The 17340-nt window shown below is 34.0% G+C and overlaps 2 protein-coding genes across 3 annotated transcripts in view; both read left to right on the forward strand.

Moving 5' to 3' along the window:
• Nucleotides 1-10998, forward strand: part of LOC120625532 (elongation of very long chain fatty acids protein 7-like) — a 30152-nt gene extending 19154 nt beyond the window's left edge. For both annotated transcript variants that reach the window (XM_039892577.1, XM_039892578.1), the window contains exons 2-7: nucleotides 1015-1083; nucleotides 1550-1737; nucleotides 2806-2883; nucleotides 3428-3517; nucleotides 6979-7188; nucleotides 8559-10998. In XM_039892577.1, the coding sequence (XP_039748511.1) occupies nucleotides 1029-1083; nucleotides 1550-1737; nucleotides 2806-2883; nucleotides 3428-3517; nucleotides 6979-7188; nucleotides 8559-8978 (1041 nt within the window). In that variant the 5' untranslated portion in view covers nucleotides 1015-1028 and the 3' untranslated portion in view covers nucleotides 8979-10998. The remainder of the gene's footprint in view (nucleotides 1-1014; nucleotides 1084-1549; nucleotides 1738-2805; nucleotides 2884-3427; nucleotides 3518-6978; nucleotides 7189-8558) is intronic.
• A 5096-nt stretch (nucleotides 10999-16094) lies between these two features.
• LOC120625811 lies at nucleotides 16095-17015 on the forward strand. The gene has a single exon (XM_039893033.1). It carries the CDS (start codon nucleotides 16098-16100, stop codon nucleotides 17013-17015), a length of 918 nt encoding a protein of 305 aa, XP_039748967.1. The 5' UTR covers nucleotides 16095-16097.
• The last annotated feature ends 325 nt before the right edge of the window (nucleotides 17016-17340 follow it).

Raw genomic sequence — 17340 nt, forward strand, 5'->3', positions numbered from 1 at the left:
ATTTAGTAACGAATTCAATCTTAATATTGGTTAAATAAAACGATGATTTTTCATATAACTTGAATTCAGTTATTCTAATAAAACTATATAATATAATTTTACAGCACTTTACAAGTATTGCACCTTTATTGTTCCATTTCGTAACTTTTGTATAATCTTGATCTATTGAAGAAATATAAAGTCGAATAAAATAACAGAACTATACCACTAAAAATGCATAGACTCACTGTCTACGTTGTAGCAATGTACCCACTAAGTTCCATGAACTGTACATAGATGTCACTAAAAACAACTTTTTACTTGTGGTAAAAAGGCCGACTGTGCCTCTTTTTCGCTCGTTCCGCGCTCTCGCTTGCACTTCAAGCCTGGAATGGAACGCCTGGAAAAGAGCGAGGTAACGCCGCATACGTCATGTTTTTTCGTGCGTGAAGCCGGCTCCATCGAATTATAAGACGTTGTCACGTCAAAAAAACATTATCTCACAGTAGGACAGTTACGTCGATGGAACCTAAAGTTACACATAGGAACTCTTTAGGACGCTATTATTTAGAATGAATACCCAAGTAGTTAGTAGGGAGGTAGGTAGTACCAGCCTACAGGGCTCGGGTTTCCTCACTAAGCTGGCAAAGTGCGTATAAGTAGATGTAAAACGTCATTAAGAGTATATTGTGGAGAACTTTCAGGCATGCAGGTTTCTTCATGAGCACCTTCAGCTATAAAGCCAGCGATATATAATTGCTTAAAACGCATACAACTCCGAAAATTTGCTGAGGATCGAACTCGGTCCGCCCGAAACAGGGAAGCTAAATTTTAACCACGAGGCACACATATCACACCACATCTCCCCCATTGTATATAAATAGTTTATATATTTATACTCAACTACGCTGCGAGCGCCTTTGTCTAAGGATAAAAAAATATTTGACACAGACGTGTCTTGACAAATGCTAGAAGTTCGTTTATTCATATGAGGTTTATGTTTAATTAATTTTATTAATTAAAATTTATTTGCAGGTTGTGGACCAACAATGAGTTATTTGGAAAAAATGGACCGCTACTTGGATTCATTGAAAATTGGCAAGAGTAAGTAAAAAAAATATCATAATAGAAGATATCACCCGAAATATCAGCTACAACTATACCAAATTTATTTAAATCCGTTCAGTAGTTTTCATGTGATGCCCGGACAGACAGACACAGTGAGATAGACAGACAAAAATGAAATAAAAATCTGTTTTGGACTCAAAATTTTCAAAATATATTAAATGTACAGAAATTTTCCAGTTACAGATTTATTATAATTATAGATAGATAAATAACACCATAAAGAATCGTCGAATCATCGCAAATTAAACTGTATAAAGTTCCTATAGTAAATATTACAAGTTAGCATGACATTGTCTCTCCTTATCATCTTTTTTCAACTTATCTTTTAAAACTTCAGAGAAATTTTAAAAGATAAGTTGAAGTAAGATAATTTTAAAGATAAAAGATTTTCAGTCTTAGAAATTTTCCCGATCCCCAAAAATAGAATTGAAATTGATTTCAGGTGCATTAGTAGACTCGTGGTTCATGATGTCAAGTCCCACGCCAATCATCTCCGTGGTGGTGCTGTACCTGCTGTTCATCAGGATCGGCCCTCGCATGATGAAGAATCGATCTCCATTACGCATCACCAAGCTGATCAGTTACTACAACGCATCTCAAGTTGTGCTGGCAGCTATGATTTGTATCAAGGTAATTTTCACATCCTCATCTAACCTTTTTTTTAAACTTTAAGTGTATTAAAGTGACTCCATTCTATTATATTCTACAGTACGCAAGGGATTAGGACATGGATTCATAGCTCGTAAACCATGTGAAGGATTTACAGGAGCTTGCTCCATGTGGTGAACATGACGCTATCAACATATTAAGCTAAGAAATAATCGGCGGCAGAATGGGACATAATAGAAGGACATAAGGCACTCCCAAGAAATTCATGGGGTCAAAAAAGTTAACAATATGAGTAGAAGTTTAAAGATCCTGAATAGCCGAAGTGTATTTCGCGCAATGTGGGTCCCACCACAAGATTGATACATTAGACTATATTCTACCTCAGTCTCCCAGGCTGTCTCCCAGTACTTTTTTGGTTACCAAAAAGCATGACCAAGCTAACTGTTTACTAAAGTAGTTGTGCGAGTAGATTCAAATCAAGATCAGTCTATATATAATCTTAATTAAATCCCTCTAGTACTCTCATTGTATTTCACTTTAATGTGCTCCGTTTTACTCCACTCCTCTTAAATCTCTCTCTTGCTGTTCCAGATCTTCACCAGTAAATGGTTCTCTTTTTAACAAACTACGCTCTGCAAATTATTGTGGCAGCTATTTTTTATAATGAGTCAATAATTGACTTCGACTATTTCGAGGGCTTGGAGGTCTATACAATTGTTCTAGCGATACCAAAAACCCCATTAGGAGACTAGTGCTGGTAGCTCCAGAAGACTCTATATATATCACACATACTTGTGATGAGATAATTATAATTCTTTAACTTGACTTGCTTTAACTATATCCTTTTGATTTATACCAAGGCATGAAGTTAACGTGGCTCGTGGGTACATTTTGACATTTAAATGATTGTATTTTTTAAAAAGTTATAATTGATAGACCAAGCATATGGCTCTTCTGATGGCAAGTGGAAATCCATCGACTATAAACAGAACAAAACTTCTCTGCAACGTGCCGCCCTGTGTCTATTATTCATATTCTGATAATACCACATTCAGGTCCATGGTGAAAAGTATCATTTGTATATTTCAGGTATTTAAGTTGAATCTATTCAGAGATGGCATACTGTATGCAGGGTGTCGATATCCGTCCAATACACAAAACCCAATGGTAAGAACATTTGTCAATTATTTTAATTATATCCCTTTCTTTACTTCTTATGAACTCCTTATTCTATTATATTTAATCAACCATACAATGGAAATGTCATGAATAAACCTTTCAAAACTTCAGAATTCAAAATTCATTTATTTCAAGTAGGCCATCTTTATAAGCACTTTTGAAACGTCAATTATGTCTGTTTGTACTGACTCTACCAGCGGTTAGTAATGAAGTTTCTACCGCGAAGAGCCGGCAGTAAGTATTTGCTGCTTTCAACATTTACAATAATTTTTCTATTTTGCTTCCAATCTACCTTGTCACTAAGAAATTCATCAAATGTATAGTATCCTCGCTGTATTAGAACTGTTTTTGCACATTTATTAAATGTATGCATTGGAAAGTCCGGACTTACCTTTGGAATAAAGGTGTAAAAGCGTATACTCAACCCCACAAAGGACATCTGCACTTCGCAGACAATTTGCAGATATCACTAATTTATGTTCGTTTCTGGTTAGTCATTTTTCTAATCATTGTTTATTTGGTTTTTTTACAGTTACTAGACTTAGGCTGGTGGTATTTCTTTGCCAAATTTACAGAACTGCTCGACACTGTCTTCTTTGTGCTCCGGAAGAAAGACAAACAGGTAAAGTTTCATATTGAGTATGAATAAAATATGTTTCATCATCATTTATATTTTCATTTCTTTTTTATTCGCAAGTTGTGACAGTCTCTAAGTGGGTCTACAATATTACGTATATATGTTTTTTAATTTTTTCTTTAGTTTTATAAGAGTTATTGTAACCTATTGATTGTCCATTAAATGAATAAACAAATCATGATCATCATAGCAACAAATGGATGTCTACTGACCGACTGACTATTTCAGGAAGTTCCATATACCACGGTACTGTTCGGCACCCTTCATTTGATGCCGTCTCTCAACTTTATCAGGGGACTTAAAAGTTGCATTTACCAATTCGGGATCTGCATTCCTTAGGACACTAAATGATAACAGTGTCTATCAATTTTCCGAGCTGTAAAATATATGCTTACACGTGGAAATATTAAACATCCATAAAAAAATATTGACAAACGGTATTATTCAATGTAATATATGGTCAATCTTCCACTTAAGGTTGAATAACATTATGAATCATATTACCTGAACTCAAAGACACTGGAAGATGTGGGAGGAGACAGCAAAACCTATCGGATACTTTACAACTAATCTAGACACTCCCACCACTATTATCCAACCAATTCATAATGAGGATAAACCTTGAAAAGAAGTAATCATATTTAATTCCTTAATATACCTTTTTTTCATGCTTAAAGGGTTTAAATATTTTATTATGGAGTCTCGCATACTTAAGGCTGTTTGAGAGGCTTATTTTTTTCCAAAATAATGGCCACGCCGTCCTAATCAATAGACAAATTCTTTTATCAGGTCAGGTTTCAGGGATATAAGCTATCAACGTTTATTGGTGGTCAGTAAATAACCTAACAAAGGTAACACACAAAGAAAAATAAAAAATCAATCCCACTTTGCACTTATAATTTGTGGGGTCTTGTAAGTGGGAGTGCTTGGGTTCTAACAACAGGAGCGATTTGAGAATTAATAATTTCTAAATTTTTCTGGTCTGGTCTGGTGGGGCGGCTTTGACCGTGGCTAGCTACCTCCCTACAGTTACTTTCCACCAAGCGATTATGGTGGGAACGGTTTAATGTAACTGCTATACCCCTAACAGATTAACTACAATCCCGTTTCCGTTCAACATTACTGGTGAGGTGAGATTATAGTCAAGGGCTAACTTATAGTAGAATAAAAAAAAACATTTATATATATTGACTGCTGACGCCACCAGTAACTTTGATACTTTATAGTGGATAGAAGCAGGCGTTACTTTGCGTAATTTCATGATATATTATGAAAATTAAGCTTAATTTGCTAAACTCCGCGAAAAGCAGGAGTGTAATTTATAATTTATTCAATCGTTATACTCCACACCAAACAGATCTCCGGCAATGTACCCTCTACGCACGTTTCGTTCCGAAACTGGAGCATCCTCAGGAGATGTTGCCTTTACAATGAATAATTGTTAAGAACGGTTATAAAGTTTATATTTCCAAAATCTAATTTTGCCATTTAAAAAAAAATTGGTACTGTTTCTAGCAATTTATTCATATAAATTTTATACACAGCCACATTTGGAAAAAAAAATGGCGGATGAGTAGGTTAGCCAAAATTCAAAGCCCTTTGCGATGAATATGCAGCTGTTGCTTTCAAATATATTATGTCAAGACTACTGGTTGGCAACTTGTTGTTACTGAAACGGGCAGTAGGTTATCTATTTATGGCGATGCTTATTTATATAATATCTTCTCCGAGAATAATAATTATTTGTTTAAGACTAGCATTTGATATGTTGCTAATGGCCACAGGATAAAGCCCTTTTAAATTTGATCATCATCATCGTAATAACCGAGTGTTGTTCACTGCTGGACCTTTTGTACGGAGTGCTAAAATTCACTGTCCGCTGCCATTAGTTTCCAGCGCCGTTCAGGACAGCTGTGGTTGTTGTTCAGTTCCCATAAGGTTATGCCAGTAATCACCACGTTTTGCATGTGGGTAGTTGATCACAGTGTTGGTCGCCTCTCTTTTTTGAACCAACGATGAGGAATGGTTGTATTGCCATCGATCTGTTGTCAGAGTCTTGTTGGTAAGTCAGCAAGGTGCAACACGGGTGAGGTTGCCAATTTAGGAGGCTTACTAGTACTGGCGTCTCCCTACAATCCTCCTTAAATCATACTTTATCATTATCATCATAGTAAACCATTACCAGCCCACTACAGCCCACTACAGGGTCTCTTTCCATAATGAGGCGGGTTTAAGCCAAGGACCAAATCATGCATAACTAGTGGTAATAACATAAAGATTCCAATGTTCAGAGATCTACTCGAGAAATTCCTTTTTCATGCCTTTGGATTTATCTGTAAGCACTAAAGTATGTATTGTTCTTGTTTCAAACATAAATTTACATTGGTTAAAGATAAAATGCTCTGACCTAACGTCCCCAAAGAATTGGCCAAATTTCCCCAACTTACATTGCGGCAACAGTGAGTCTAAGCTCTAAGACAAAATAGGTCTGTGGCCAGAAATGTGTTAAGACCAGATGTGAGTTGCTAAGGTTAGGTATGAAATCCACGAATAAGGACTTTTTATTTTCATACAATGTCGTTTAGTGGCGGCAGATTAGGGTACTCCTCCTCTTCCCACGGTTGTCGTACGAGGCGACTAAGTGTCACCATCCGCGTGTGATGGAACTAAATATGCCAGCTATATCACATAAATTCATGTTCAAAATTCAAATTTCATTTATTTCAACTGAAGAAGCCGGCAAGAAACTCAGCAGTTGCTCTTTTCCAATATCAACAATTTACATTTTACATTTTAACATTCATTTTTCTATCTTGTGAGAGATGAAAGCGGAGCCGGATGCTTCCAAGCGACCTTGTCATTAAGAAACTCATCAATTGTATAATAACCTCGCTGTAATAAATGTGTTTTAGCACATTCTTTAAACTTATGCTTTGGTAGGTCCAAAATTACCTTAGGAATCATATTATAAAAGCGTATACTCAATCCCACAAATGACTTCTGCACCTTTCGCAGACGATATGCAGATGTCACTAATTTATGACCATTTCTTGTAAAACATAATAAGGTAGCCTAGCTTTAATCGAGCTGACTGCTTAGCCTGCTTTACTTAGTGCTGGAGTCGGGATAGCGCAGTGATGGTAAACCTCTACTAGATAAACAGGCGACATAAAGCGAGTCGCAAGGAGCTGCTGAGCCCATGTGGCACAAGACCGTGGATTGTGAAAGTACTAGAATCCAAAAATGCGAAAAATGAGTCAAATGCCAGCAGAGAAGGTTTATCGTTTGGAATGATGGTGAGATGGTGAGCTCACTGCTCTGCAATTGCCTTGCTTATTGAGAAATTTAAATTTTATAATGATAATAGAATTCTTATTTGTCATTTTACTTTTAGATGATCTAGACACAGCCTGAACTTTTACTAACTAACTGATAAATACTTCCAGCTCACGTTCCTCCACGTGTACCACCACGTAATCATGGCGCTCTACTCATGGAGCTACCTGAAGTTCGCAGCGGGCGGGGAGGGAGCTATACTCGCACTGCTGAACTCCATCGTCCACGTAGTTATGTACACGTACTATTTGCTGTCTGGCTTGGGGCCAAGATTCCAGAAGTATTTGTGGTGGAAGAAATATGTTACAAAGATGCAATTGGTAAGCTGTTATTTGGAGCATACTAGTTAATGTCAACGGCAAGTCATTAGTCATTCGAATTTAGGCCTGTACCGAACTCATTTGTAACTATGGCGTTCGCACACCAAATAGACTAAACCGTCAGCACCGCCTCGACTAAAAATAAAGCACTGGAATTCAAGCTCTATGTTATCCCCACTAATGTTATAAATGCGAAAGTATGTTAAACCTCTACGCGAGATAAGTCGTCAGTAATGGGTTAATATACAAAATAGTGAAGTAAAAATGTATAAATTTGGTTAGTGAAGTAAAAATGTATAATCGATTTGGATTTTATCATATACATTATAGTTATATATATTATTAAAATTTACATAACATGCTGCATTGTCGTATTAGGATAACTTTTTCCTGTAATGACAAAAATGTAAGATGGGAATAAATAAATAAATAAATAAATATTGTATTCCTCGATTGTATGTACACATCTGTAAACTAAACTAAATTAACACATTTAAAAGTAGATCTTCCCTTTGCGCGATATCATAATCTATGGACGCAATATTTAAACACTATTGTATCATCTCTTTTAAGTAAAATTCATGGAATTTTATTAAAATTTTTACAAAATAACTTAATAGGTAGGCAACCTATTAAGTTCAGTTTAGAGATTTATTTACAATAGAGTTATTTGGACCATTGTTAGATTAGGTACAACAATGTAAGTATCATGTTCAGTAACTATGTAACTTAAATCTTCATCAGTATAAGTGTTGATCCAATTATAATTAGCACGGTTAAATCGAGAAGCCATAGCAAATTGCGATGCCCCAATTCTAATGCCAAAAGAGTTTTAATTCAATCACAGCAAAGATTAGCTGAAAACTTAAAATGCTTTAAAGTAATCAATGATTTGATTATAGGATTGCTAACTTTTCTGATTTATCTGCACGTGAATTTCGACATGCTGATTGTGATCAAACTTGGCACAGTTTATGTGGGTCGGAGATAATATGCTTTTGAATTGCGAAAGTGCCGTTAAATTAAAAAATAAACTATGATTTATACGACTGCTAGCTGTTGCCCGCGTTTATTACGATTTTTTACAAATCTCGTGGAGATCGTGTTTTTGCTGGGATAAAAAGTATCTTGTGTTACTCTTTGCCCTTTCTACTAATTCTTTGCCAGAAATCAAGTTAATTGGTTAGGGCTAGGAAGGAAGGAAGTACAGACTAATAAACACACTTTATTTTTATTTTTATACAAATTCGAATTAAAAATTTATAATTTAAAGCAAAGACTTTTGAAAGTCTATCTGTTTGTTATGATTACACTACCGGTTTGGAAAGGAGATTTGCATACTAATAAAACGTTTCGTATTTATTTTCCAGATGCAGTTCGCACTGATGCTGTCATATTGCGCATGGACTCATTACACTCCAAGATGTCAATACGCAGCTGGCTTCACTTACTTCATTTCCATTAATGTGACAATATTCCTTCTGCTGTTTTTGAACTTCTACTCGAAAAACTACAAGATTAGGAAGGAAGCGATGAAAGAGAATGGCAAATTACAGAACGGTTTCTCGAACTCCGCCACTAACAATCATAAAATAAACGGAGTCACAGAGATATGTGATAACAAAGAGAACGGAGTATGTCGAGAGACCAATGGGAAAACAATTATAGAAGATACACCGTTTGTAGCGTGTGGTGATTATATTAAAGATGGTAAAGTCTTATTAAGTAGGCGCACAGCTAAAGCTGCTTATGGTCCAGAATACGATTTTGATAGCATAACAAATAAATGATTCTCCTAAATGCAATAATTAGATTGTTCATTTGAGACTGATGTTTGTGATGATGATGAAGGATATTCTATGGTAGCCTAAATTACAAATTAACAAAAGAATTTATTTCTAAGTATAGCAGAGTAAGATTTTGAGAGCGGTCAGTGGGGGTAATATTATTGTTTAGTATCTACGCATACCAACAGACATTGCCCAGAAAGAAAAAAAAAACCTGGAATCTGGTCGCAGTGCTATCGAACAGGTCATATTGTAAATCTTAGCCACTTGGATACACATAATATTTTATTAAATAACATTGATCCAACTGTTTAAAAGGAGTGCGTACAAAATAATAACCTATTTAAACATTTTTGAAAACATTTTCCCGAATTAACTAAAAAAAGACAAGGGAACTGAAGTATCGATATTAGAGAAAACTGAATTATTATTGCATTAAAATAATTACATACACAAAATAGAGGTTAAAAACCTAGTACCCAAAGCTTAGGGAAATAGTAAGAGCAATTTATTTGGGATGCGTTTTGACTAATGCGCTGACAAACGGAGTGTAGTCAAGCGAAAACGTACAGGAATAGACGAACAAATTCTGGTGTCGTGTTAGTTCCATGACGTCATCTTTACATAATCCGATAAGTCTATTCCTGTAGGTATCCGTTTACTCTGGCTTGCTTTGCGAAGTGGAAACGAAACGTAGGCAAATTTAAATTAGATAATTTGTAATATGTAATATGTTTTAAGCAGGTTGTAATTACACTGTTTGCAACCAAATGAATTATCAGTTACAGTTTTTAGAAATTTAAGCACCTTTCTGACAGAAATTACTGTTGATACAAATTAATTTCTATTATTATATTTTGTAATGTTTCTCCTTTGATTTGACGTGAACTACGCGTAAAAGGTCTTCATCTGTGTAATACAAATAGTTTGTGTTCGCGTCAATGACCGCTTCCAAAATCTCACCCTGTATATATAATATTAGGGCTGCAATTATTAGGCGCTTGGGTATTTTTAAAATAACTATATGACGTGTGCTAGGAGACTAGGAGTCTATTGTTGGATTGTAAATAGAACACCTAAGATAATTAAGGTGGAAACATACTTATAACATGAAACACTAACGTGATGGGTGTTCAGCCAAATCAAATCATGATATTTTCTTTGAGAATGATACTTTATTCAACGCAAAGTCGTTTCCACATGATATCAGATCGAGTGACATGTTATAAGAATGACACCACATTTGTTTAGTAAGTTCGATTAATTTGCGACCATGCAGAAGCAGGGTAATAATTTTATTGGCATAGATATTATATATTGTAGTCGCAAAATACAGCGAATGTAATTTAAGGGTACAGTCTCACTAGGCGTGTAAATTACATCTGAACGATTTAGCATATAATACTATAAAGGAAAAATGAGGAGGTTTTGAGCGCGGAATAGCTCAGTGATCAAATCAATATTTACTAGATATATAAAATACCCTATGTTCTATTTACTTATAGAACAATGAAAATGCTGCGCCATAAAGTCTTTACTACTGGAAAAAACGACACCGAACGGGTCACAGATTGACAAAACACATCATAACGTAACCTCCTATTCGCAAGTCAGATATTGATGGTTTACTGACACACTAACGATATGCGAGTAAAATGTTATTTAGTGTCGTAGGGAATCATCGGGCAAAAATGTTAATTTTTTGGTCAATACGCAGTTTTTATACCAATCTTTATGAAACTTTGACATTCGAATAACTACTAGGGTACATAATGAAAAGTCCTGGCTGAGAATTATTACGCAAGCGTTAATTAAATGCCTAATGAAACTGTGCCTTATCTCGAGCAAAACGCTAAGGCCGCATCTGCATTGACGGTTAAACTCTAATTTTTTTATAACAACATCCTATTAAGCCAAGTTCCAAGACGACCGAAACGCAAATGTATTTGTTTATCTATCAATATGGATTCAGCCTTATATGACTACTAAATTAAAGCTTTAAAGGTTCAAATAATTAATTAAAAATAAGCCCTAATGCATTTTAAAAAAATTAAATTCTACGCTGACAAAAAAAAAACTAAATTGTAAAAATAATAAGTGAAATAATATTTAGTACAAGGTTTCGGTGTATTTATAAGTTTTATTGAGTAGGTATGCATGTGAAGTTTTTACAAACATGTTTTCGTTTATAAATGTTCTCTGTTAAATTCAATCTGTCATTTCAAATTATAGATAACAAAACCACATGACTTCACTACAACAGATTACAAATTTGGCAGATTAACAATATCTTGAACCTTACACTAGGACTCAGGAGTAATGTATCGCTTCTTTCAGGATTCACGATACTTCAACGTGGTTTTTATTAAAAAAAATACTCGTTTAAAGCGTAGTTCGTGAAACGCAATGAGCGTTTACTACACGCAAAAATGGTAGCCTGTGTAAGGGCTCTTATTAGAGTGTAATTTTAGAGAAAAGGCAAGAAATAAGTTATTTTTGACGAAATCTTATTCCAAAATCTATAAGGAAGGGTAGAAATTTAAGTTTATTTTATAAATGATTGTTTGTTTATATATTCATGAACTGTTAATGTGTTTATGAAATAGACATATATTAATAATTAGTTAAGGCTCCGTCCAGAAGGACAGACTCTTGTTGCAACAGTCTATTTGTCCGGGCGAAGATTCCCAGATATATACTCGGTGATTTTTTTTTGTTTTACAATAACAACCCAATGTCTATCTAGAATTCAATTGGTCAATAGAATGCAAAAAAATATATAATATGAATAACAGATAAGAAAATTATTAATAATCTAGTCTGAACGACGATAAAAGGCGACAATGTGAATTAATGTTTTGTTTAATCACGCTACTTGTTTATATTATAAAGTTCCAAACTGCAATAAAAATCTTGTATTAAATAGAGGCATATAGTAAATCGAATATGTTAAAGGGAAGCAGCCCCTATCCGATCTATGTTAAAAAAAAAAATAGCGGTGTATAGTACGGCCTTTATCACACACGGTTTCCGTATAAACAATAATGAAGGCTTTAATTTTCGAACATTAAGCGACCGTGCTGGAATAGTGACCACGTGATCATGCAAACCGGCACATACCGCACGTTCATTGCGTAGATCTTCATGCGACATCTTCAAAGTAAATAATTCAAAAATATATGTATTTCAATGCAAATGGGGCGTTTTTGTTTTGCTTCCGTAAATGTTTAACAGCCCTGTTGCTGTTATTAAAAAATAGACTTCAGCACGGTAAATTACTCCTACGTTGTACATAACGTGTTTTTTAGTGACCTATCTTATACCTAATGTGAGCAATCTTTTCGTTTCTCATTAGCTTAAAGTTAAATTGTTAATTAAATAATCAAAACACACTTACATAAAAATAACCTTTTTTTTATTTTGTTTATTTTTATTTATTTTACACCACTTGTTTTTTTATATTTTAGAATATGCTTTAGGTACTATAAAGTTATGAAAAGATTGAGGAGTGTAATTGATTTCAGAAAGCTTAGACGAACAGAAGAGCTAATTTACTGGTAGGTTAGGTTAGGTTAGGTTAGGTTAGATTCAATTAAATATTTTATTAGTTCAAATAACATGCCAATTTTTTTGCCTTTATACGGAAACTGTGTAAAAAGCCTTTGTCAGTGATAAAATGCAGGCGGATTATTAACATGTTGTCTGGTGTTCCACACCTTCAGGTCTAGCAACTCTTTTATGATCATTTATTCTAAAACGAATGGCGGGAACGAATCCTCTCTCGATACAGACGAGACACGGTTCCAAAACTTCCTCGTTCGATCAATGAAGTCACACTTATGAAATGAAATAGCATGAAAAATTATAGTGACGTTTAGGATCCGTGTCTAGGACGTATCTCGTACGCGCAAGGCTCATTCCCGCCACGGTTTAACAAAAATCAACTTGCTGTGAAGTGTTGCGCTCTTTATAGGCGCCGGTGTTCCACTTAGCATCAGGTGGGCCATCTGCTTTTGAAGATTTATTTCATATTTTTAACGTTTTTGTCGCGCTTGCTATGAAACAAAAAATGAAGTTAAATTATAAATAGCTCATTTCTTTTTCAATTTTTTTTTTATACTGCATCTCAATTTGCTGTGAAAAACCCCCTGAAATGTTTCACCAGCCGGTGCAGAGCTAAAACACACGGGAATTGTCCAATCATATTATTAGAAGTGTACGTGATATAAAAATCACTTCATTTGTCAATAGTTTAATTACCTAGATAATTTGTGGAATAACCTTTAACTATCAACATTTAACTATGTCGATCGATTCTGTTAATTATTTGTGCCCCTCCATTTTGAATAACTTAATAAAGTTTTACACTATAAGAAGTTTAACTAAACAGTTCCATAGTAATAATAATCTTGTCCATAAAAAAAAAATCGCTTGTTCTTATGAAATACGGCATATCGTAGTTTAAAAGCTAAGTACTTCAATATCCAGTGAGATGATACGCTTTACAAAATTAGTTTATCAAAAAGTATATTATGTATAATTTAAATATATATTATTATAAATCCTAATTCGAATCGCACAAGTATCTTGTAAAGACAGTTTTAATAATAATAATTAATTATTATTAACAAATAATTTGGAATAATTTTTAAAAGGAGTTGTATAACATCAACAATTTATTGTTAAGAATGAAAATAAATAAATACGTTCTAAATTATAAGCATTTGTTTATTATTTTTATTAAACTTCTACTACTACGCCATTCAATTTGAATTCTGAATGATTAAATTTTGCAATTTTTTAATTTTTAATTTTTGTTTCTTGAACTTTACAATTTTAGAATTTCGAATATTGTTTTGTCGTTGCAACGCAGGTGTGTCTACAATGCGTTGGTCCTCAATGCACTAATGAAAAATCTGACTGTGTTTGTATAATTGTAAATATCGATCAATAGATTCCCCAGAGAAGTTGTTCAACGATGGAAAAAACAGCAAGTAATTAAAAGATAAAGTTAAAATACAGCAACGAATTCACTTATCATTTGGGTTTCACTAAGATCAATTTTACTACCGATTTCAATTCGTATAAACGCCTATCTGTTTAAATAAGCAACATTACACCAATGTTTAATTGCTTTAACGTGAACCGAGAAAGATCGCTCGATCTCTAGACAATATATATATTATCCTTCTTTTTAATGATGGATTATTAAATTTAAGTTACTTACGCTTGCTACTTCTGACATACTAAGTACGTAAACTGTAATCTTTTTAAAATAATTTGCATTATTAAAAAAGTTCCTAAAAGTACTCAAAAAAGCCTATTTGATAATCTAGGGTATTATCTATTTCCATACCAAAATTCAGTCAAATCCATTCAGGAGTTTTTGCGTGAAAGAGTAAAAAAGATCCATAAATCTATACTTACAAATTTTCACTTCTATTATATAATATTCGTATGATTAGTTATGCTTGTGACTATGACCACGAGTAACAGTTTAACGTGCTAAAATATAGTTGAAATAAAAGAAAGTCCAAAATCAAAAAATAACGTGTTTTTGGTGTATTTTGCTGGTTCTAAAAATGCACTGTACCCTTCGAGTGCAAATCTAACTCACACATGACCCATTTTTTTAACAAAAGTGTTAAAACATTCACTCGAGTAGTTTCTCGGGAAAAGCTCGTTTATAATTTATATAACTTGAATATTCATTGAAAAATTTGCAAATATTTTTTCCTTCCATACCTTCCTTATTGTGAAATATAAATACGGTTGAAAATATCATTGCAAGAGGAAAGTTGTGCAGGAACAGTTTCCGGGTTGACTTAGTTCCCGACTACGGCAGACAAGACAGGTTGCTATTTACTCTGTTCAGGGGTACGAAACCTTTTGATTACGTTTCAATCTTCTGAACCAATAACGTGATTAAAAATTTATAAAACTCCCGACAAAAAAAATACTACCCAATATACATTGGATTCCATAACGTTTTCAGTATACTTATTTATTAACTGATTGGAAGGACTCTAATGTGATTGCAAAAGCATACGGCAAGAGATTCGGACAAGAGAGTAGGAACTGACTTTCGAGATTATTTTGTTATTCATTATTTAACTGCAATACCTCATCTAGGCTAAATCGCTTTCAATTCGACTAAACTATCACTAGCCATCAGTTGCGATCATAGTCAATTACTTGACAAGGATTCATGCCCAGCAGTCAAATAAGTACTCAACCTAATCCAGAATCTTCAGATAGCAGATCGAATTAATTAGTTACATCTTTATGTACGTGACATAGCAGGAATATGAAAGCACTATTAACTTAAGAGCATATTAACGATACTAGAGATGTGTAGGATGAGTCAATCACTTATCAAACTTATCTTGCAAAACATTCAGCGGTATAGCTTCAATAAAAGTAAGCTTTAGTTTTTCATTTAAAAAAGCTAAAACATATTGGCAACACCTGCCTAGTTCACGCAGGTTCAGTCAACCCTTCCACCAAGCTCTATGCGGCTACACATACCACTCGGTTGACTTATTCCAGGCGGTCGCACTTAAGCAAGGTAAGATCTTTAATTTACTTGAAATAGTTGTCAACGTTATATAATTATTCTAGTTTTATATCAAATGCCGTAACACACACCATAATGCTGTTCTAATTGACGTTTAAGACCCTATCTAATATGATAAAATTAGACGATTTAAAAAATGTTATTACCTTTGATGTGATAGTGATACAACTTTGTCATACAACTTTGTGAGCTATTAGAAGTTTAAAATATTCTTATTGCGGAAACAGTTCATAACTATAATTGAAAAAACAACAACCCAAAACTATTCTTGCTTTTCACCCAAGGATTGGATTAAAGGACTGTATATCTTCACATTAGTGACTTATGTTATGTGCAGTGATAGGTAATATTTGGCCAGTTGGTTTGCTCTCAATCCAACTTCGCATCATTTTATTTGTGAACCGACATACTTGCATACAAAATATTGTATTATTCTGTCTACCGACGTCCTTATTTTTATTTAAGTTATAGATAGCTTCCTATAGATCAAACTTCAAGTTTTTTATTCCGATAATTTGTTCTCATTGACTTTATTTTCATTCCAGATGCATTGTTACATTTGTTTCACATATCTGATGATCATAGCCACCGCTCACCCACCGAAACATCGAGAAGCTTTCAAATCAATCGAGAAAAGGTCCATATTTAACGATGTTATTCAATCACTAAGAATCAGATCACAGCTACCCGAAGATATAAACTTGAACGATGAAAATAATATAGGACAAAGTGACGATAGATACGGCTATAACAATGAACCTCTTCGGTTACCGAGTGACATTGAATTCATGCCTCGAAGAAATGATAGAATAGAAATGCCAACCCTAAAATATAGATTTCCGAAAAGCCTCACCATAAACAAAAGTGAAAATACAGAAAGTGCCAAAAAAGAAGTAGTAGTTTACATAAATACGCCAACGGAATATAATGATGTTCAAACAACTACCCAAAAGCCAAAGAAACAGAAACGTCCCAGACCAACTGTCGATAGGAATAAAGTTGTTATCAAAAATACAGATGAAAATGACAGTGAAGCAGAAATAGATACATCTGACAAACCCTTTGTTAATACGATGGGAGGTCAAAGTCAAATCGGTAACCGTGAATCCCAGACTGTAGTGAAACCGACAGTGATTGTTAACTTTAGAGGTTCAGTAATGCATAGAGAAAGTGATATAAAACTAGAAAAGCGAAAAACAAAGAACGATACTTTGATGCCTCAAAACATTTTTAATATTAAACAAGAGATAAACCTTGAAAGAAGTGACGGACTCAGTGATATTGGAGATATAAAAAAGTTACCTCCAAAAGTTAAGCAACACGTAAATATTGTTTCGAATAATGTAAAGGCGAGAATTGAAGAAGACATGATGATGTGTGAAACCGCATCTTGGAAAGAAAAGGAAGGTAAAGATCGTTCGGATCGCAAGCATGATGTTTTGCAAATACTTGTATCAATTTAAATGCATAATAATTATTTTTTATTTAGATATTTTTCTGGATAAATAAAGATAAAAAAAATCGTATGGTTAATTTTTGTTACAAATATGAATTAAAGACCTGCATATCAAATTGATTATAATTCCCTTAATAATTTAAAGGTAACTTTTGCCATTTTAGTTGGATTTGTTTGTTTATCCTTCTCTCACGCCTCAACTAAGCAACCAATTAACTTGTTTTTTGGCATAGAGTTAGTGGAGGGCGGAGAGTAACATATGCTACTATTTATTCCAAGAAAACAAACGGTTTTTTTTTAATTCTACTACAAGTTAGACCTTGCCTGGTGGT

Source organism: Pararge aegeria, chromosome 8, assembly GCF_905163445.1.
Source record: "Pararge aegeria chromosome 8, ilParAegt1.1, whole genome shotgun sequence".
Taxonomy (NCBI): Eukaryota; Metazoa; Arthropoda; class Insecta; order Lepidoptera; family Nymphalidae; genus Pararge; species Pararge aegeria.